The sequence below is a fragment of the Daphnia pulex genome, chromosome 2 (assembly GCF_021134715.1).
Source record: "Daphnia pulex isolate KAP4 chromosome 2, ASM2113471v1".
In the NCBI taxonomy this organism is placed as follows: domain Eukaryota; kingdom Metazoa; phylum Arthropoda; class Branchiopoda; order Diplostraca; family Daphniidae; genus Daphnia; species Daphnia pulex.
The window spans coordinates 12890385-12910316 of NC_060018.1; the positions used below are offsets into that span (position 1 = coordinate 12890385).

General features: G+C 39.9%; 4 protein-coding genes and 3 long non-coding RNA genes across 13 annotated transcripts; 3 read left to right on the top strand and 4 right to left on the bottom strand.

The window, feature by feature from the left end:
* Positions 1-1668: 1668 nt before the first annotated feature.
* Positions 1669-2360, top strand: LOC124203879. Of its 2 annotated transcripts, none has more exons than XR_006878666.1 (4): positions 1669-1790; positions 1856-2076; positions 2142-2239; positions 2309-2360. It is a non-coding gene; the product is annotated as an uncharacterized LOC124203879 (long non-coding RNA). The 2 variants fall into 2 exon arrangements; XR_006878665.1 differs by having other exon boundaries at positions 2319-2358.
* Positions 2361-4119: 1759 nt separating this feature from the next.
* LOC124203889 lies at positions 4120-7643 on the bottom strand. 3 transcript variants are annotated; one of them, XR_006878670.1, is made up of 9 exons: positions 7582-7643; positions 7382-7524; positions 6967-7317; positions 6375-6869; positions 6143-6263; positions 5724-5963; positions 5516-5659; positions 5179-5360; positions 4120-5072 (listed from the first exon to the last, which is right to left on the bottom strand). It is a non-coding gene; the product is annotated as an uncharacterized LOC124203889 (long non-coding RNA). The 3 variants fall into 3 exon arrangements; XR_006878669.1 differs by having other exon boundaries at positions 6143-6268; XR_006878671.1 differs by having other exon boundaries at positions 5516-5674; positions 6143-6268.
* Positions 7644-7899: 256 nt separating this feature from the next.
* LOC124203940 lies at positions 7900-10642 on the bottom strand. 4 transcript variants are annotated; one of them, XR_006878686.1, is made up of 7 exons: positions 10450-10642; positions 10250-10387; positions 9999-10200; positions 9287-9578; positions 8845-9224; positions 8690-8783; positions 7900-7957 (listed from the first exon to the last, which is right to left on the bottom strand). It is a non-coding gene; the product is annotated as an uncharacterized LOC124203940 (long non-coding RNA). The 4 variants fall into 4 exon arrangements; XR_006878685.1 differs by lacking the exon at positions 7900-7957 and adding an exon at positions 7979-8623 and having other exon boundaries at positions 10255-10387; XR_006878684.1 differs by lacking the exon at positions 7900-7957 and adding an exon at positions 7979-8623 and having other exon boundaries at positions 9999-10189.
* Positions 10643-11090: 448 nt separating this feature from the next.
* Positions 11091-16817, bottom strand: LOC124203930 (zinc finger CCHC-type and RNA-binding motif-containing protein 1-like). The gene is made up of 5 exons (XM_046600836.1): positions 16636-16817; positions 12130-12243; positions 11955-12066; positions 11513-11886; positions 11091-11457 (listed from the first exon to the last, which is right to left on the bottom strand). The coding sequence occupies exons 2-4, from the start codon at positions 12237-12239 to the stop codon at positions 11518-11520; spliced, it is 591 nt and encodes a 196-aa protein (XP_046456792.1). The 5' UTR covers positions 12240-12243; positions 16636-16817; the 3' UTR covers positions 11091-11457; positions 11513-11517.
* LOC124203915 lies at positions 13599-16542 on the top strand. The gene is made up of 6 exons (XM_046600810.1): positions 13599-13848; positions 15178-15334; positions 15430-15572; positions 15646-15769; positions 15839-15982; positions 16059-16542. Exons 1-6 carry the CDS (start codon positions 13803-13805, stop codon positions 16339-16341), a joined length of 897 nt encoding a protein of 298 aa, XP_046456766.1. The 5' UTR covers positions 13599-13802; the 3' UTR covers positions 16342-16542.
* Positions 16818-17100: 283 nt separating the features above from the next.
* On the bottom strand, positions 17101-18663 carry LOC124203904 (transmembrane protein 177-like). The gene is made up of 4 exons (XM_046600802.1): positions 18557-18663; positions 18191-18349; positions 17883-18123; positions 17101-17757 (listed from the first exon to the last, which is right to left on the bottom strand). Exons 2-4 carry the CDS (start codon positions 18340-18342, stop codon positions 17179-17181), a joined length of 972 nt encoding a protein of 323 aa, XP_046456758.1. The 5' UTR covers positions 18343-18349; positions 18557-18663; the 3' UTR covers positions 17101-17178.
* On the top strand, positions 18415-19803 carry LOC124203926 (EEF1A lysine methyltransferase 4-like). Its single transcript, XM_046600822.1, has 4 exons — positions 18415-18490; positions 18663-18909; positions 19011-19294; positions 19363-19803. Exons 2-4 carry the CDS (start codon positions 18750-18752, stop codon positions 19675-19677), a joined length of 759 nt encoding a protein of 252 aa, XP_046456778.1. The 5' UTR covers positions 18415-18490; positions 18663-18749; the 3' UTR covers positions 19678-19803.
* The last annotated feature ends 129 nt before the right edge of the window (positions 19804-19932 follow it).

Sequence of the window (19932 nt, forward strand, 5' to 3'; positions counted from 1 at the left end):
CTAGCTCAAAGATTTAAATATGCAATGCTTTAAAGTTTAAATCAAGCTTGCAATGTTGAGAACTGTAAACAGAACAAAGCTCACTTGCTAGTCTTTAAAAAAAATTCCGGAAGTATACCGGAAGTAACCACAGCGCCTCAACCATTGAGCTGTCGTCAAATTAAACCACATATTCGTGATCCCCATAAAATTTGGGGTCGATTAGGTGTGATTTAAACGAAATCCAAAATTTGGCCAAAATCGAGAATTTTCCTGAACTATAGTTCAGGAAAATTCTTGAAACCGGAAGTACGCGTACGTAAAAAACAGAACATGAACTTTACCACAAATTTTACGAGGATCACGAATATGTGGTTCTTTTGTGCGTCAGATCAATATTTACTAAACTACTGACAGAAATGAGAAAACCGGAAGTAGAAAAAAATACACATTTTTAAAAATCTACCAAGTGAGCTTTGTTATGGGAATAGTTATCGTTAGTTATCACTAAATATTTCATTAAAATAACTGCCAATAAATGTTCAAAAAGATGTGCAAAATAACTCAAACTGACTGTTGACAGCTGCAAATTTTCAAAAAGCCATCTAGCGTTAGAAAAAAGAAACGTCCAAGTAAAACTTTGTTTGTGCGCAAGAAGGGCCTGATTTTTGAATTATTACACAGACACAGAGTTTAACGCAACTAGATTATTAGTAGATAATCTACGAAAGTAAGTCAATTGTCGGGTACCTGGGCATAATCCCGTGGTGAGTAACTGCAGGTGTGTAACAGCTAACAGCAAAGGGTAGCGACCACTGAAGTGTTCCAACTCGTCGGTGAAGTAAGACAAGTTGTAGCAGCAAAAGTAGTGAAGCTAGATGAGTGTACGTCGGGAAGATAAGGATGGAGCAGAACGTTGCTGGATGTCCCACTTCCTTCATGGACAAAGGTCAGCATTGGCTTAAGGATCTATTACGTGCTATGTAAAAAAATGTATTGCATTAATGAATTGAAAATATAACAGTTAATAAAGCATTTCAATCCTTACCTTTACTAACAAGCACACTGAAGTTTTAATGATAAAAAACCGCAAAAATGGAAATCACAGCAACCAACAGCCTTACTCCTCAGGTTGAGGTAAATTTCCTGATGCTAAAGAAAGTGTCATGAAGTATTGCAGTAGCGTGGTGATAGGTTATATTGAGGCTTACCTTTATCATATGAGTATGGTGCTGAATTTAGTATGGCATTTGACGTGGTGTGGTTGGTGTTGTAGCAGTAATGGGGAATTACGTTGTCTCCACACATTTGTATTCCACGATATGTGAGCTTCACAAATGAGTTTTAGGCTTTTGACAACATGATGGGTCTATTGGAGGGAAAGTGACTGAGCGCTACTAAGTCAACTTTTTGGAATGACTGACAGTATGCATCTAAAATTTGAAGAAATAAGTTGGTACAGTATAAAAATAAGGAAATTAGTTCAAGATAAACCTACATATGATACGAAGTTCAATTTGGTATATGAAATCACAGGAATATAAGTATTAATTAGCATCCAATTGTTTCGCCTATTTTGCCTCGTTTCACGATGCAAAAACAACAAGGGTGACACTAGCGACATCTGGTAATGAAAGATCTCAACTCCGATAATTTGTGCAACCAACTTCAAAACTCATTACCAGATGTCGCTAGCGTCGCCTTTGTTGTTTTTGCATCGTGAAACGAGGCAAAATAGGCGAAACAATTGGATGCTAATTAATTCTTATATTCCTGTGATTTCATATACCAAATTGAACTTCGTATCATATGTAGGTTTATCTTCACCTAATTTCCTTATTTTTATACTGTACCAACTTCTTTCTTCAAATTTTAGATGCATACTGTCAGTCATTCCAAAAAGTTGACTTAGCGCTCAGTCACTTTCCATCTAATAGACCCATCATGTTGTCAAAAGCCTAAAACTAATGTGTGAAACTCACATATCGTGGAATACAAATGTGTGGAGACAAGGTATTTCCCCATTACTGCTACCACACCAACCACACCAAACCAACCGCCTTACTAAATTCAGCACCATTCACCCATATAATAAAGGTAAGCATCAATATAACCTATCGTCACGCTACTGCAATACTTCATGACACTTTCTTTAACTTCAGGAAATTTACCTCAACCTAAGGAGTAAGGCTGTTGGTTGCTGTGATTTCCATTTTTGCGGTTTTTTATCATTAAAACTTCAGTGTGCTTGTTAGTAAAGGTAAAGATTGAAATGCTTTATTAACTGTTATATTTTCAATTCATTAATGCAATACATTTTTTTACATAGCACGTAATAGATCCTTAAGCCAATGCTGACCTTTGTCCATGAAGGAAGTGGGACATCCAGCAACGTTCTGCTCCATCCTTATCTTCCCGACGTACACTCATCTAGCTTCACTACTTTTGCTGCTACAACTTGTCTTACTTCACCGACGAGTTGGAACACTTCAGTGGTCGCTACCCTTTGCTGTTAGCTGTTACACACCTGCAGTTACTCACCACGGGATTATGCCCAGGTACCCGACAATTGACTTACTTTCGTAGATTATCTACTAATAATCTAGTTGCGTTAAACTCTGTGTCTGTGTAATAATTCAAAAATCAGGCCCTTCTTGCGCACAAACAAAGTTTTACTTGGACGTTTCTTTTTTCTAACGCTAGATGGCTTTTTGAAAATTTGCAGCTGTCAACAGTCAGTTTGAGTTATTTTGCACATCTTTTTGAACATTTATTGGCAGTTATTTTAATGAAATATTTAGTGATAACTAACGATAACTATTCCCATAACAAAGCTCACTTGGTAGATTTTTAAAAATGTGTATTTTTTTCTACTTCCGGTTTTCTCATTTCTGTCAGTAGTTTAGTAAATATTGATCTGACGCACAAAAGAACCACATATTCGTGATCCTCGTAAAATTTGTGGTAAAGTTCATGTTCTGTTTTTTACGTATTCGTACTTCCGGTTTCGAAAATTTTCCTGAACTATAGTTCAGGAAAATTCTCGATTTTGGCCAAATTTTGGATTTCGTTTAAATCACACCTAATCGACCCCAAATTTTATGGGGATCACGAATATGTGGTTTAATTTGACGACAGCTCAATGGTTGAGGCGCTGTGGTTACTTCCGGTATACTTCCGGAATTTTTTTTTAAAGACTAGCAAGTGAGCTTTGTTCTGTTTACAGTTCTCAACATTGCAAGCTTGATTTAAACTTTAAAACATTGCATATTTAAATCTTTGAGCTAGAAAACCTGATTATTGTTCTTTCTGTATTATGTAACTTTTATTGGCATGTCAGTAAATAAGAATTGTTTTCTCTTTATTCAGGTAATGCAGAAGAGACATCGAGAAGATGGACACCATAACGTCGCCGGTATCTCCAAAGTGTCAGCGCTGATCATCATTTGTTGTTGGTAATATGTGTTCGTTTGTGTTAGTTAACCCGTTGTCTGCCACGCCTTTGTTCTCCCCTAGCTCCTTCGCACGGGCCGCGCTGTTCGGCCTCGTGGTTTTCATGCCGCGGGGTCGGAGAGTCGCCAAGCCCAAAATTTGCCGCAAGGCAAGCCTGTTAGGCAATGCACCATAGGGACTTCCCCCTTGTCGATACGGTGATGGATTCTCCTGTCACCGTGTCAGCCCGGACTTGTCAGCAATGGCAAGTCCCACCTTGGCCATGGATCCTTCAGACGTGGCGCGTAGAGTAGTAGAGTACAGCCTACGGGTTGTATGGCGTGGCAGCCAACGGGTTAACATAAGTGTATGTATGTTTGTGATTGTAAAATGTGGTGGAATTGTGGGTGGAGGTGGGACAATAAAGCAATTCCTTTTAATGTTTTTGTTTGCTGTGTCTCATAAATTATAATAAAAAATGTTTAGTTCACGACTTGTATATTTTTTACAACTTTGAAATTCTACATAAGTTATATGCAAGTGACTGATCAACTCCAGACCCTGCAAATAAACTTCTATGAGAAACCAAACACTATCTACAACTCTTTTGTCCAAACACTAGAATATGTCGGAATGCAGAGCGACTAGAGAAATATTCACCTCCAACATGCGAAATAGGAAAGGTCAAATAAAAATAAGAAAACGTCGCAATGTCAAAGGCTTTTAGGTGGCAAGAAGAGTCGTACAAAATGATTAACCAGATAAAAAAAAATATTTTCTCATTAAAGACTAGTAACTATTAAGATATGACCGACAAATCTGAACATGATTACTAAAAATTGAAAATTCGACTCTAGTATTTAGAAACGTCCCTGTAGTAAGTTGAATAAGCGTAGGGTGTGGTGTAATATTCAGGTGCCTTAGTGGCGTAGTAACTCGGAATAGAGTAATAGTTCGGAGCTTCGGTGTAGCTGGTCGGAGCAGCGTAAGTATTGGTATAATACTCAGGTGCCTTGGTAGCGTAGTACTTAGGTGCCTCGGTGTAGTAGCTAGTTGTAGCGTAGGTTGTGGTGTAGTAAACTGGAGCCTCGGTGTAGTATTCCGGTTCAACGTAGTACGAAGGAGCAGCAGCCGCTGTGTAGTAAGCCGAGTTGTAGTTGTGTAGCTTGAGGCAGAGTAATACTTCGGGGCTTCGGTATAGTGGCTCGGGGAAGCATAAGTTGTAGTGTAATACTCTGGAGCCTTGGTGGTGTAGTACTTGGGCGGCTCGGTGTAGTATTCAGCCGCTTTGGAGGTGTAATAAGTTGGAGCCTCGGTGTAGTAGCTAGGAACTGAGTGATACTTGGAGCCTCGGTGTATAAGCTGGGGCAACATACGTGTAGTACTCCGGTGACTTGGTGGTGTAGTATTTGGGAGCCTCGGTGTAGTACTCAGGATCTTTGGTGATTTAGCTCGGGGCAGCATTAGCTGCGGTGTAATACTCTGGAGCCTTGGTGGTGTAGTAATTGTGGCCCTCAGTGTAGTAACCGGTTGGTGCGAATGTTTTCGTTGTGTAGCAAGGTGGCGGCGTGGTGCTTTGGTATCCGCCATACCCAGGAGCCATGAGTACACCAGTGATCGACCCAACCTTCAACGATACGACAAACGGCAACAGCACGACACTACAATCAAATAGGCGGTAATTGATTTGAACATTAATATTCAATATGGTACATTAACAGATAAAAACAAATAATTGATGCAAACTCCATGAAACAGAATATTTACCCGATTGCGTACTGATAATACGACGAAGAATGAACTTGATGACAGTGCACTGCAGTTGTTCATCCATGTTTCGTTGCCAGTATTGTTCTCTCCAGCAATCGCCCTGATACAACAGCAAAGTGATGATGTTCCGTACGCCAACGACCCAATTTGATATCACAAACGAACGCAACATATCCAGCCTAATAAAAAATAAAGTCCATACCCAATAATTAGAATATAATTTAACAGGAACTTCATATACTATCTAACAACAACATCAGAGCAGTCAATGTTGGTTAAGTTTTAGTCACAAGTATTACAATTTATATGAAATAAAATGTTCAAGAATTCTTACCAACCAGACGTTCGATCGTGCTTCAAGCTCGGTATTGACTCGATAACCACCAAAATTGGAATCTATTTCCAAACCAGAAACGACAGCCAAATCCGTGAAGTTTGCGTCCCAACCGACAACAGCGATGACATGTTCAGTTTAAATCTGATGAAATGAATTCTAGATTTTAACTGACATCGCTAAAACATGTACTGAAATAACTGTTTACCTTTTGACCATCGTTAAAGGTCAATGCGACCTTGTAGTCTTCCAAAATTGCACCCTCAACATTAGCTTTGGGCAACACATTGACACCTTGAGCTTTCACCTTCTCGGAAGTCCAATGGCTCAAGTATTTAGGGAGGACTCGGCCTATGTTACCGCCATCGATGTTGCGGAACAGCATTACGTGCTCGTGGACATCTTTGAGGGCACCGCTCAGGGATTGGAAAAGATTTTTGTTTACCACCTAACAAGAAAATAAAGGCCATTTTTAGTGATTCGTAACCACAGAAATAAATTGCTAGCAGTTTAAGTAGACTCTCAGATACTATCAAGCAGGAAGATTATCAAAGTTGTTTAACATTCCATAAAGGAGCAATCATTGAGACTTTAAAAGATGAATTTCGTTTGGCATAAAATGTTTACCTGTGGCAATAAGGCACTTGTCGTAGGCTTATGGCACGGCCATCGTCAAGTTCGGCTTTCCGTCCGACAATGTCAAGTTTAACGACGCGGTGTACACGTACGAATGCTACGCCGCCGTTATCTTTCCTATTCAATTAGACGGGATTGCAGTAAATTCATCCGAAAAACAGACAAGGAAGGAAAACAAGTCATTAGTACATGTTCAAAAAAATTACAATAATAAAGAGCTCACCCTCACTCTTTGTCGTTCCACTGTTTGAAACGAAGATTATTCGAAACTTCGGGGCTGCCGTGTTGCGTGTCGGAGAAGCTCACTTGACCGACTTCTATCGTACTTGGGCGCTCCAGTGTAGTATTCGACAGCTTTAGTGGTGTAATAAGCTGGAGCCTCGGTGTCGTAGGTTGGGGCAGCATACGTAGTTGCGTAGTCTCAGTAGGTGCCTCGGTGGTGTAGTACTTAGGAGCTTCGGTGTAGTACTCTGCGCTTTGGTAGTGTAGCTCGGGGAGCAGCACAAGTTGTGGTGTAATAATCTGAATCCTTGGTGGTTTAACTGTAAACCCAACTGTGCAACCTCGGTGTAGTAACTGGTCGTTGCGTATGTTGTTGTGTAGTAAGGCGGCGGCGCTGCGGTTTGGTATCCGCCTTATCCAGGAGACATCGGTACACCAGTGTTCGACCCAGCCATCAACGATACAACAACCAATAGCAGCACGACGGCATAGTTAACTAGACAATATTAAATATTCAACAATAACGGACATATTATCAAATAGAAAAAATGGAAAGTGATACAAAATTCCACGTAGAAATACAGATTATTTACCCGTGATTGCGACCTGGTATTACGACGAAGAATGCAGTTGTTGCCGGGTCGGAGATGCTCACTCGATTGACTTATGTTGCCTTTTCTCTTTCCTTTTGAAAGATTTTCTCTCGTGGTCGACATCAACGATACAGCACCCAACAGCAACACAATACCATAATTAGCTATGGAATAAACAATCGGAAATTATTTTTCGAAGGTAACTAGTCGTATCAACAACTAATGACAAGATAGAATAGATTTACGACTCGAAATAAAAATGAACATTTACCCGTGATTGCGAACTGATATTACGACGAAATATGGAGTTGTTGCCGTGTCGGAGATGCTCACTCGACTGATCCCTGCCAACTTTTCTTTCGCCTTTTATACAATTTTTTCTCACCCCTCCTCTTAAGCCTAATGGCTATTTTACCTTTTTGATAATGAAGCAAAACGTCCCGTTCTTACCCAACCTCTACACCAATGCCTGACACCTTTGCCGTAATGATATCCATGACCTTCGATTGAAATGCAAACTGGCCTTTCTTTCTGCAGGTGACTTTGCCGGGGATGGGTCTACAATAACCAATATCAAAATGAATACCAAATGGCTTACACTTGCGGCTATTGTACCTTTTAGATAATGAAGCAACACGTGTCATTCTCACCCAACCTCTACACCACTGCATGATACGTTTTACGTAATGATCTCCGTGACCTTCGAGCGTCAAGGTCGTAGAAACTGGCCTTTTTCTTTCTGCAGGTTGACGTTGCTGGGAATGGGTCTACAAAAACTAATATCAAAACACATATCAAATCATAAATGATAATGGCTTAAATTTTAGTCACTTTAAAAATACCACATTTGAGTCATTTGACTCGTTTCTTCGGTGAATGAATTCCATTTCGAACCGTTTGAAGGACTGTCGGCTTTTTTAAAAATATTCTACTGCAAACTTTTCTAAGTTTCAAACACAAAATCCTTGCACCTGCGGTCGGAGAAGAAAATCTAAAAAAAAGATAAATTATTAATATAAAAAAATACAAATCAAAGCTTCTCATTAAACGGTTGAATAAAATCAACAAAATAAGAAATTAAGACGCAATTGCTTAAGCTCGATAGACTGTCAGAGTTCGTCCGCTACGTTCACAACGCATAACTAAAAGATTTACTTCAATGATCCTAAGAAAACACCCAGGAGAAGCGGGGGGGGGGGGATCGTATTTCCACAACTGATTTAGAAGTATCTAAAACGCAAATCAAATGATTGATTGACAATACCTGAACTCTAGGACTATGGATTTTGTAACCGCAAATCGACAATGAGATCCTACTAGCAGCTATTTAATAACTTAAATGAATAACATTTACAGGAGCTACCTGCTACCCTTACCCTGCCTTTTACATTGACAGGTCTATCATCTTGAATATTTGATTACCGCCAGAACCTATCGCGTGTCGTTTGATGCTGCATCAACAAAAGTGAAAAAAAAATTCACCCTGTTACATGACCAACGCGTTTCTGCCACAATAAAGTATGCGCAAGTAAAACAATGTTTTGACACTCGCTTTGTTTTCGTTGCTAAGCAGTAAAATGTGTTGAAATTTTGGTTTTGCTCTTCACACCGAATGTAGACGGAAATGACTCGGCTCGGATATATAAAGGATCGTTGGCTGCAAACAAATTCACATTATTTTCTGCAAAAGCTTCATGTCGTATAGTCGCATGTCTAGCATTACCTTTTTTAATATATTTTTTTTTCATTTGGTTTAGCGTTTCGTTCAGTGACTCCTTGTCACCAAAACCCCTCAATAGGAAACACCTCCGCGTCATCTGGTAATGCAAACAATTGAATTAATAGCTTTAGCAATTTTACTAACGTGTAATTACGTACCCTCGTTTAAGCCTCGATGGAATGGCAACCCTAAAGGTTTCAGGATTGTCCGGGCCGCTCAAAGGAGGCGATGATCTAGATTTAAATTCTTATTTTAACAGACCGTCCGGTTGAAACTGCAGCCAGTCAAGCAGTGGAAGACGCTGCACGACTGACTCGACCAGGGAGATTACCCGGCCATGGTTAAGAGAAACCGAAAAAAGAGCGAAGAGAGCTGAGGAGCAGTTATTATGAGAGCAGTGTATCATGGTAGGCTTCCAGCTTAGACTCATGACCCTCCAACAGATTTCATCGAATCATGCGCCTTGCAAGTCCGCGTAGCAACCTCTCCTCAGTTTCACCAATGGATCAAGTCTATGGAACGGCAGCAAACGATTAAACTGAAAAAAAGAATAGAGATCTTAATTGAAAGTCAATAACTGAACAAAACATCAAGCATTACCTTAACGCAGGTACAGGTAGCAAGAGACGACATCGACAAAATGCAGGCGATAAAACAAGACCGACAGCCATCAGGCAACATTGACTATTTAAGCCAACTTTTCAACACAGCATACGCATGGACACCAACATAGGCAAATGACACATTTTTAGTGTGTTGTTGAACTGCAAGTCTGCACGAGCTCCATTTCAGAGCATCTCTCAACTGGAAAGGGACTGCAAAACCACTGCTGTACACCAAACAGCAACACCATAAACAGCTTAAGCATCACAATGACCATGAACTCCTACTCCTACAAAGCAAAAGAACATCAATGAACCAAAAACATTTTGAAATGTGAAAAAGGGTACCGATAATAAAATTTACTTAGTTTAAAATTGGTAATTAATTTAAAATGAGTAATAAATTTAAATTGAAAAAGAAACCAGGGAGGAATTCTGTTCATCTACTTCCAATATGTTATAAAAACTTGGTAAAATTGAGTGGGAATTTTTGTTCTAGATTGATTGGAAGAAAATCGAAAAAAAAAACTCAGTGGAAGCTGACCAACAATGTGGCTATCTTTGAATGGAAAAAATTATTTGGAAGGAAGAAATATTACCCCTAATTTTCTACATCACATCAGAGGTTAACTTGTCAATTGAATACAAAATTAAAAAAAAAAAAAACACAAGACTTCCCAAGTTACAACCAATAACATCAATAAAATTACCTGCAGTGACACTTGGGATAACACCAGCTAGATAAACTGCATGCAGCAGCTGCAGCTCAACTTGACTCGATCACATCTTTCACCAGATGGCTGCAACAAAACCATGTTGATGATATAACAGCCATGAAGCTCAGACTTTGTCATGTTCTCAATTTCTGCAACAGTTGAGCAATGGGATCTCCTCCTCCGACCTGAACATCAACTAATAAAACCTATTGCATTATTGCAGGGAAATTGATCAATAGCATTACTTTACTAGCTCTGAAGTGTTTCTGCACGAGATGAACCGTACAGCCGTATAGGTACAGCGAACAATGGCCGACATTTGACAGCAGTTTCCACCCTCGTCGTCACATTATTTGGCCAAGTAAAATAATATGCCAGATTGCCTGTAAATTCAGAGAGAAACGTCTAAGATTAATTAAATTTAAGAAATCCAAACTATTATTACAATTTCATGGCTGAAAATGTAGATCGCAATTCCGTAATTAATTTGGAATACACTTTCAGTCAGCGTCTCTGAAACAAATGGCAAATATTTCGTCCTCACGAAGACACTCGCGTCACCTGGTGGTTGGAGGACAATCCAATTTAGCCACCTACCGATAGGCAAAAGATTCCCTCACGATTACGACGTTTGACTGTACGCAACGGATGGAATGATGGATTGCTTTCCGAACTATGTTTCCGTTATTCCGAAGCTTAACATCACGACTCACGAGAAATGAATAACCAGATACACATCACATACAAATAAATCTGATGAGGCGATCCGACACACTACGGATCAAATCACAAACAACGTTGCACAGAAATAAACTGGAATTTACTTGTGAATTCACCGTAATTTTCATGGGAACTCCACCGACAATAGAACCCCAATATTTAAAAAAATAATAATAAAAAAAAAAAATTTTGTATGCGACAGTAGAACTGTAGAACTCCAAAGACATAAGAACTCATTTTTTAAATATTATTAAAAATACCCGACAATAGAACTCCAATAAATTCTTTAACTATTTTCATGATTAACAATAGAACTCATAGAATTTTAAATGTTCGACAATAGAACTCCACTTTTGGAGGATAGCGTAACATCAAAAAATGTATTAAGTCACCATAAATGAAGCGTTTGTCTAGAAGTAAGCAATTGTAATGAAATAAGCAATCAAGTTAACGCAAACGTGATAAAAGAAAATAGTCTTAATTTCCACATTATCGTTCGTGCCGTATCGTACGTGCCGATCGGCAGTTTGAATCAGTTAAGCTGGAATTTCCAGCTAACTATTTTTAAAATATTTATTCACAGTTCATCACATTTTTACATTTGACTGATTTCCACGTTTTTTACGGAAATAATTGCGTGCAACGGAACGCAAATAAGTACAAGATTGTATGCTTTCGAGGGATCGGTAGAGTGTACTGGCCTTAATAAGGTAATTTACCTTATAGCCTACCGCTAATAAGACTTATGTTAACAAAATGAGTTTAAGGGTTCTAAATATAATCTTTACCTGCTTCAGTCGCTTATCTCTTCTTCGTCACTGAAATAGGAGCTTGGTTTGAATTTCTTCTTTCGGACGTTTGTTGCGGATAACGACGTTGATTGCTCTTGCATCGATCGTTTTTGCTGTTCGTAGCGAATGGCAGCACCGAGAGAATCGTCTTGATCTCCTAATTCGCTCCCTTCTTTTTCGTGTTTTCTTGACCCTCTCTTTGGCGGTTCGCGACTTCCCAATGCGTTACTAGGGCACTGATAACTCAGATGTCCTTCCTGGCCACATTCGAAACACCGCGATTTGTCCTCGTAGGTTTTTTTCTGAGTTGCAAACTCTTCCGTCCGACCGTTGTCTTTGGCAATTGAGGATTTCAAAATCCGACCAAACATCTGAGGAAAATTAATAAAATTAAAATGTGTTCCATTATGCCATCGATTAGAAAACCCATACTACATACCTCCTTTTCATTGGTCTGCTGGATGCAGTTGGATGCCTCTTCTTGAGTTTTGTAAACAATGAAAGCCACGCCTTTGCTTTTTCTTGTCAATCGGTGCTTTACGATGGTTACTCTTTAATTCAAAGTGGATGATTAGGAATCTAGTACAGTCTCAATGATAATATTGAAATTTTACTTAATCACGGTGCCATATTGCCCGAAAATCTGGTGGATGTCATTGTTGGTTAGAGAGAATGGGAAATTTGAGACGTACACTGTGCAATCTCGAGTCTGGCTCGCCTCCATGTACCTATTCACAAAAACGAAAAAAGGAAAACAAAAATGAATAACCAACCCTTTGCATCACAAATCAATGGACTAGAAATGCAGCAGAGCAACATTTTATTTTTATGCTCTCCAGTAGCATCCTGTCCCAAAAAAAAATTTCCAGTCGAATAGTGAATAATAGAACAATGAGAAATCCATCCTTTCAAAGATTTGTGATTGATTGAATCAACGCACATTGACCCGGATATCCGGGCGTCGAAACGAATATTGAAATACTGTCTCATTATTATTTTTTAATACGCAGAAGCTCCAAGTGTAGTAGTATGTTAATGTGTTTGATCCTAAATGCTCTGAATAATTCAACAGCGAATGCAGTTGTTTTGAGGTCTGGGGAGGTTTTCGTTGTAACGATACCTCATCCATCACCAAGGGCATATTCATTATAAAAAAAAAGAGGGTTGAATCCCAACCTTTGTCCAACCCAATGAGATTTACTACGAGTAACTCACACACACGAACTATATTTGGCCGGCTGCACAGGTTTGAGCTTTTTACCACTTTCACGTTACGTACCAGCGCGGCAAAGGTAACAAACGTGGGGTAATAATGAGGCGAATGGAAAGTGGAATGTCATCAATGACAGATGGGGCGAACAGTTGGAAGGCACAAAAGTTGACAAACAGAAAGGTAGAGGGAAAAGTCAGATAAAAGTGACCTGAAAGAGAAAGAGAAATGAATGATGGCAAAAATGATTGCTGATCAGAAGAGCGTAACGACCGTTGTTGCTTTCAAAGTTTTCAATCGGAACGTTTTCCACATAAAAAAAAGTCGCGTGATTTTTTTAGAAAAATAGGGAAAAGATGGAGATGGACGTAGAAGAAAAAGGAAACAGGCATCAACATGACTTTTATGACGGTTACTCATGCCTATAGAGCACACTATATGGCACAACGAAAGGGAATAAGGATCGACGGGGGGTGCATGATGCCTTCGAGTTGGTCCACTTTCAGTACACACACAGTCGACTTGGACTGCGACGTCGTATGCAGTTTGGAAAGACCCAAGAACTAGCCAGAGCGTGAACACGTCAAGTTGCACGATGCGTCGGATCTACCGTCTTCGCCAACAGCGGCAAGGTTATGACGCGCATACGCATAGCGTGATGAAGTAAACGAACTAAAAAAGAGAGGGTGGTGGGGGGTATGTATGATACGATGTTGTGCAGAGAGCGGGTCACGTAACGACCGCTACCCGTTCTCCATCGCACTGGAAGCTAGCTAGGTATATACTGTGGATGGAAGCGTATCCAACAATGGCCATACAAGAGGTGGAAAAAAAAAAGAAATAGAGTCGGGCTGTCGAGTTCGAGAGAGCAGTCAGTTGGGTGTCAGAATTACACCGGAACAGTTGGCTACCATATGCTCGTTAGCTTCCGCCCCATAGCATAACATTACGGTTAATATTAACCGCAAATGGATTACTACTCCGATTAATTATCGTGAGCTGATTTCAAGAACTGTATCTCCATTGATTGTGTGATCGACAAGACTCCCAATTTAACGCTCTCAATTAAGGATCGAAATGGCTACTCACTACATTGTGTCTTCTCTACTATTGATAATCTTGGGTGAGTCTGATCATTTCCAACTATCACCTTTTTAAGGACATTAAAGTTTGAAATAAGCAGGAATATGACATTGTACAAAATATTGCAAGATGAATTCAGAAAAGTTGACTTGAATCAATCGCAATATTAAAGCAAGTTAGCCAAAGCCAGCGAGAATCGATTTCGTTCAAAGTAGCGTGACTGATTTTAAAATAAATGGAAAGGCAAAAGGCATATGTCGAAAGGAAAGAAGGTGGCGTGTTGAAAGAGAACCGAGTCGAAAATGCACGCATCGGGTTCAAGCGGAGTAAAAGATGGCTAGATAACAAGGTCAGATTCGCCAAGTTAACGGGAAAGGGCGGCACCACTACTTCACTCGACCAAAACGACCCAAAGTAGAGAAGAGAGAGTTGAGCGGAAACGGTAGCGTTCAAACTGTTCAAGGACTGAGATTGCTTTTTTGATGAAATCACGGCATGTTCCATGACGGCCAATTTCTGCAGAAATAAACTGGTGCAAAGGGTAAAATCAATGAATTAAAGTGCCTCAATTTTGTTCGTTCCAACCGTCTCGTAGGCGATACGGTTTTCTGTTAAATCAAAACGTTCGGTTGCCAAGTAATTTGTTACCATAAAAAGTAAAGCAAGCAAGTCTTTTACGATTCTTCTGTGATTACATGGCCTCGTTTATGACGATTGGCCTTCCACTGTGATTTCCCCCCTGTGATTCAACAATTCCAAAGTGACGGGGCATATTTCGTTTGCATTCAAACGCACAGCACACACACTGGGCCTATAGTTTTTGTCAAAAGGGGGGGTTGCCTCATCATTGCCCGTCTAGTGAAAGTATTGGGCGCTTCCGTTTCCCTCGCCTCGCTGACAGCCAACTCAATCAGATTTTGTTTGCAAAATAAATTCCGACCATGAGAAGAAAAGACTATTACGCGGGATGCAGTTGGTCGGTTGGTGTTGGAAGAGAATAACTCGGCATATAGTATATACGTTTGCTCACAGCCAAAGTCAACGAATGGGAGAATAGCGTGAGCTCATGACAACTTCCGGTGACTCCTCGTTACGCCTCCCCTTCCCTCCCGTGCTAGGATTGACAGAGAGTTGGTGGGTTGAGAAGAAAGAAATGGGAAAAAATAAGATGAAATGGCGTTTTTTATGGTGAAGTCGGTTGACTTTAGCAGATGCACGCACAAGTTGTATTTTCCCAATGTTTCGATCAAATTACTCCTTTGTCACGCGCACAACTCGTTCTACTCTACCCTGTCCCCCCCCCCCCCCCGAATCTATTGCTGTTTTTGATTTGTTTTTGTTGTTTTCTATCCTATGCTACTAATGCTAGTACATAACTCGCTGGCCACTGTCGCGTTCCAGTCCATCGTGAGTCACGGCTGTCAGCGAGACCAACTGCATAGATGTGTCAAAACAGCCGAGCCACTGCTACGCAATCCCGACTACGTCGTTCCGGCCACTCTATCCGACGTCTCTACTCACTGCAGGTCGTTACATTCAGCGGACACGAGTTGTTTTTCTATTGTGACATTTCTTTGATGAAAGTTAACTACGGGAATTTTTTTGTTTTTTAACTTTAAAGAATCGGGACTGAATTTATCGATTGCATCAGAGACTACGCCATGATCTGCCTGACGAGCGATAGGCGACAACAACAATTGCAAATCGCTTTAGACGAAGCCGTCAAGAACGACGAGATGTGCTCGAATGCAAATTATCAAGCAGGTAAGATGATTTAAATTCAAAATTTACGTTTTCTAGGAAAACAAATAAATTGTTGTTCCCACGATTCAAACAGATTATCTGAAGCATGCACCGTGCATCAAGTCCATGGCAACAGATGAGGGAAAGTGTCGGAAGCAGCTCAGCTACCTGATCGATCAAGTGTCGGCTCTTTCGATTTCCAACATACAAATTTGCTGGCAAGTTTCTTGACAAAAAAAACACCCAACATAAAACTTTTGTTACGAAACATTTTCTGTATGATACAGCGCTCACCATGCATTCCAAGAGTGCATGTTGGCAGCAGCTGATAGAAACTGTCGAGCGTCATTAGACGGCAAAGCAGTCCAATTCACCAAAGACATGTTCTCGAAATCACTGGCCTTCCTTCTCAAGCAATGCGAGGACTATGTGTCAGTAACTTGGTCATTTGATGACACCTTGACAGTTGCTATAATTAAAGTTGGAAATTTGTTCTCACCGTTTCAGACCAAACTCTGCACAGTGTCCAATAGCAGGATTGACTGCTCAGGATGTGTGGGAAACTTCAGTACCTCTTCAAGACAGCACTAGACCCACTTTCAACGATTTCACTACACGAAGAAGCAACAATTTTGTCTGGCAACAGACTACCTTCAAGCCTTGGTATCCTGGAATCAGAAGCAATTCAATTGACTCACCCAAACAACAGGGGCTCTTTTCAAAAACTAGCAAATCAACTGGAAATGTCTTTCTCTTCCTATCTATTCTTTTCATTCCTCTATTATTCTAGTAGGTACTACTGTGCTTTTTAACTTTTTGGCTGTCATGTTTTCGAATAAATATTACAATCATTTACCTTCGCTGTTTCAAGCAAAGTAGAAAATGTCATCATCATTTACTTTGCCTGGTTTTTCCCCATTTCAAACACTAAATTACTTTTCTTCATTCCAGGTCTTATATATATAATACACGACTCAATGTATACATTGAATTTTTGTGCTTGATTCAAATATACGATTCGGGTAATGAAATGAAATCAAGACTAACTTTAAAAGATGCTACAATTGACTATGATATGACTTACCCTTTGTTGTTTCTACTTCTTATTTGGTGGACGAATGAAATATTTATTTGAGAATCACTGAATGTAAATAATACTACCAAGCTGCTGCTGTTTTCTAGTTTAAATTTAAACTCGAATTCAGCCTAATCAATAGAATATGAGACTTGAGACCACAATGTGATGTGACAACTGAAAATCGTCTGCTATATCATATTGTTATCTTCAATCTTCATCACTAGATGGCTACAATTATAGATAGTTTAAATTGGCGCAAAATACAAAGTTTAAACAAATAAAATAACGAACCACAGAAAAAACTAGAGGTAAAAAAAAAGACTTGAGGTGGAATTATTTTAGCTTTGTCACAATTAAAAAAATTTTAAAATCTTCAAGACGGGTAATTTATGCTAGAGTAAGAAAAGTTTGTTTTTCCGTGTAGACTGTGCACTGCAACGTGAGCTTAAAATTAGCCCAAAACTATAAATCTCAAGACTACATACATTATTTTTATTTTTTGCTTTCATAGAGAAACTATATGAACAATGGCACTAGATATTTATGATTTCATGAATCTTTTACTGGCGCCGGTTCCTCTGGCTTTTTAAAAGATTCAAACCGGCGTGCAGCCCGGTCTCGAAGAGTCACAAAAGGGACGTGTTTCGTTCTAAATGTCTCGCGATCATTGCCTAAAGAAGTGTACAACTTGGGACCTTCATCGCCAAGAAGCGACCTCATTGCCAAGTTTCGTTGCAAAATTTTGCTGTAAAACTCAAGTGCGCCTTTAGCGTATTCTTCCGATATTCCGGCGGCTGCTTCGTCAGCATCTTCTTCCCAACGGTACGTTGTAAAGTCTTTAATGAACATCCACGTAGTAAACATGATACCACCCAAGAGGGTGTAAAGAGTTGCACGAAGCTGAAAAGGGCGGGCAAACATATTTGCTCTTCGATTGAATTTGTAGGCCACATAATAATAGGCGTAGCAAGAAGCCATGTTTACGAACGTTTGAAGAGCCACATGTTGGGTATTTGCTTTGCACATTTCTCGAGCGATCGCATACTTTTGAGCTGAATCAGACAAAAGTAATGAAGATTCCAATGCAATTCCTTCAGGAGTGGTCCAGTGGACAGTTTTTTGTCCCACCTAAACCAATGCAAAGTCAATTAAATAGGCTGCCAGACAATAATCTGTACTCAGTTGTAACAAAAAACAACAAGTACCGTTGTTCCAATGATGGTGACTAAAAAACTCTAGGGAAGAAAACTTACAACAATATTTTGCTTGTCAGCAGGAGTGATGGATGATTTATAGTTGTAATTAGCAGGTATTCCAATAATTGCTCCAGTTCTAAATTTGGCAGTTCCAATATGAATAATATCAAATCCAAAAACCGTGAAGGATGATTCTGCAGGTATTCTGCTTGAGATATCTTGTTCCAATTTCAAATCACTTTTAACTTGATTCACTTTTTCAATCATTTCGGCTGGGACAGGAACTGGAAAGCCATCTCTAGCACGAGTTAATGAAAAGAATTCTACATCAAATTTGTAGTTTACGTCAAGGGGGAAATATTTACCTGAAGAGCTGGAGGAATTCTTTAGTCTTGTCTAAGAACAAGGTATTGGGTAGGTATGGAACGAGTGTTGCAGAAGTTGTAGCTAAGATAGCTAGTACACCAGTTGTCATGTGGCCTTTATCCGAAGTAAAAAAGGCAGCTAATTTGGACATTTTGTTTCTGAAATAGAAATATAAATAAAACGGTTTATTTGAATGATACCCAGATGTCTCTAGTAGTTAGAACTGAAAGCATTGACGCCAGTCACGTTTTGCTGGTACCCCTGGTAGTTGGTAGAGCACATTTTGTTAAAAGTAGCAGGTAAGAAAATTTGAACAAAACACTCTAAATGATTCTTGGCTGATTCTAAGGACTCGTTTTACTCACCTGAATTGATTTTAAACAGAAAGTTGATTAGATAATAGTCGAAATAGTTCCAACCGAAGTTTGTCGGTTCCAAAAAGTATTCTGCTAATAATGATTGTTGTCAAAGCTCAAAGCAGGTGCTGGCATCTAGCGTTCAATTTAACAGACTGAGGATTTGAAACTTACTTATAAGAGTAGAGCTAGATTGCAGGTCATGTCTTGTTTGCCTGACAAGAATACAGACTACTCGTCGGTGGATTACTGGAACGAACGATATGGTTCAGAAGAATCTTTCGAGTGGTGCAAAAGCTACTCGGTATTCAAGGACCTCATCCGCAAAGAAGTGCAACCATCCGACAGGATCCTAATGTTGGGTAACGAAAGTTTATAGCATCTCAATGAACTGTCAATGAAGAACTCTGCTTTCTTTTCTTGATCGACAACGATGTGATGACTCATTGGCTCGTTTGTGTAGGGTGCGGCAACAGCAGACTAAGCGAAGACATGTATCGGGACGGTTTCCATAACATTACCAACGTCGATTACTCGACTGTGGTAGTCGAAAATATGAAGAATCGATCCGAGGAGGCTCGATCAATGCAATGGCTCGTTATGGATATCAAAGATTTGAAATTCGAAAGCGGCAGCTTTGATATTGTGATCGAGAAGGCCACGCTAGACGCTCTCCTGGTTGGAGAACGGGATCCCTGGAGCTTGTCGCCCGACAGCCGAACTCTGATGGATGATATTCTTATTCAGGTAATAATAAATAGGCCATTTGCAGGCTGCTGAATCGATTTGAATTTCTATGTCATAATATTGTGCAGGTGAGCCAGGTACTGAGCAGCCGAGGCCGGTTCATTTCCATCACGTTCGCCCAACCTCACTTTCGCAAGCGGATCTACGCCCGGGAGCTATACGGCTGGAGCATCCGCACCGAGACGTTCGGAGACGGATTCCATTTCTTCTTTTACGTCATGACCAAAGGTGAGCGGTTGTCTGCTCACGATGCGCAACTCGACAAGTCGGCATGGACAAATAATCACAACAACCTGGAAAGTCAGCCAGCCGTGACGAGATTGCAGCAGCAGCGTGAAGACAACAATGATGACGATAGCTACCTCAACTCTATTGAAATGTGACAGGCCGACGTAATACGTACTTGGCTTAGTTTTCTTTCCAAATAATTTGTTTCTTCACTCTCTCTCCAAAAATCTGCAATGGGGACCCAAAAGTGCTCATTCCGAATTAATAGAACGTGAAAGTTATTTGAATTTTTGTTTTCTTTTTCGTAATAATTCAAGTATTTACACACGAAAGAAGAATATAAACCTGGATTGATATAAATTGTGGAGCTAGATGGGGGGAGGGGGGCTATTAAAATTAAGGTGTGTGTG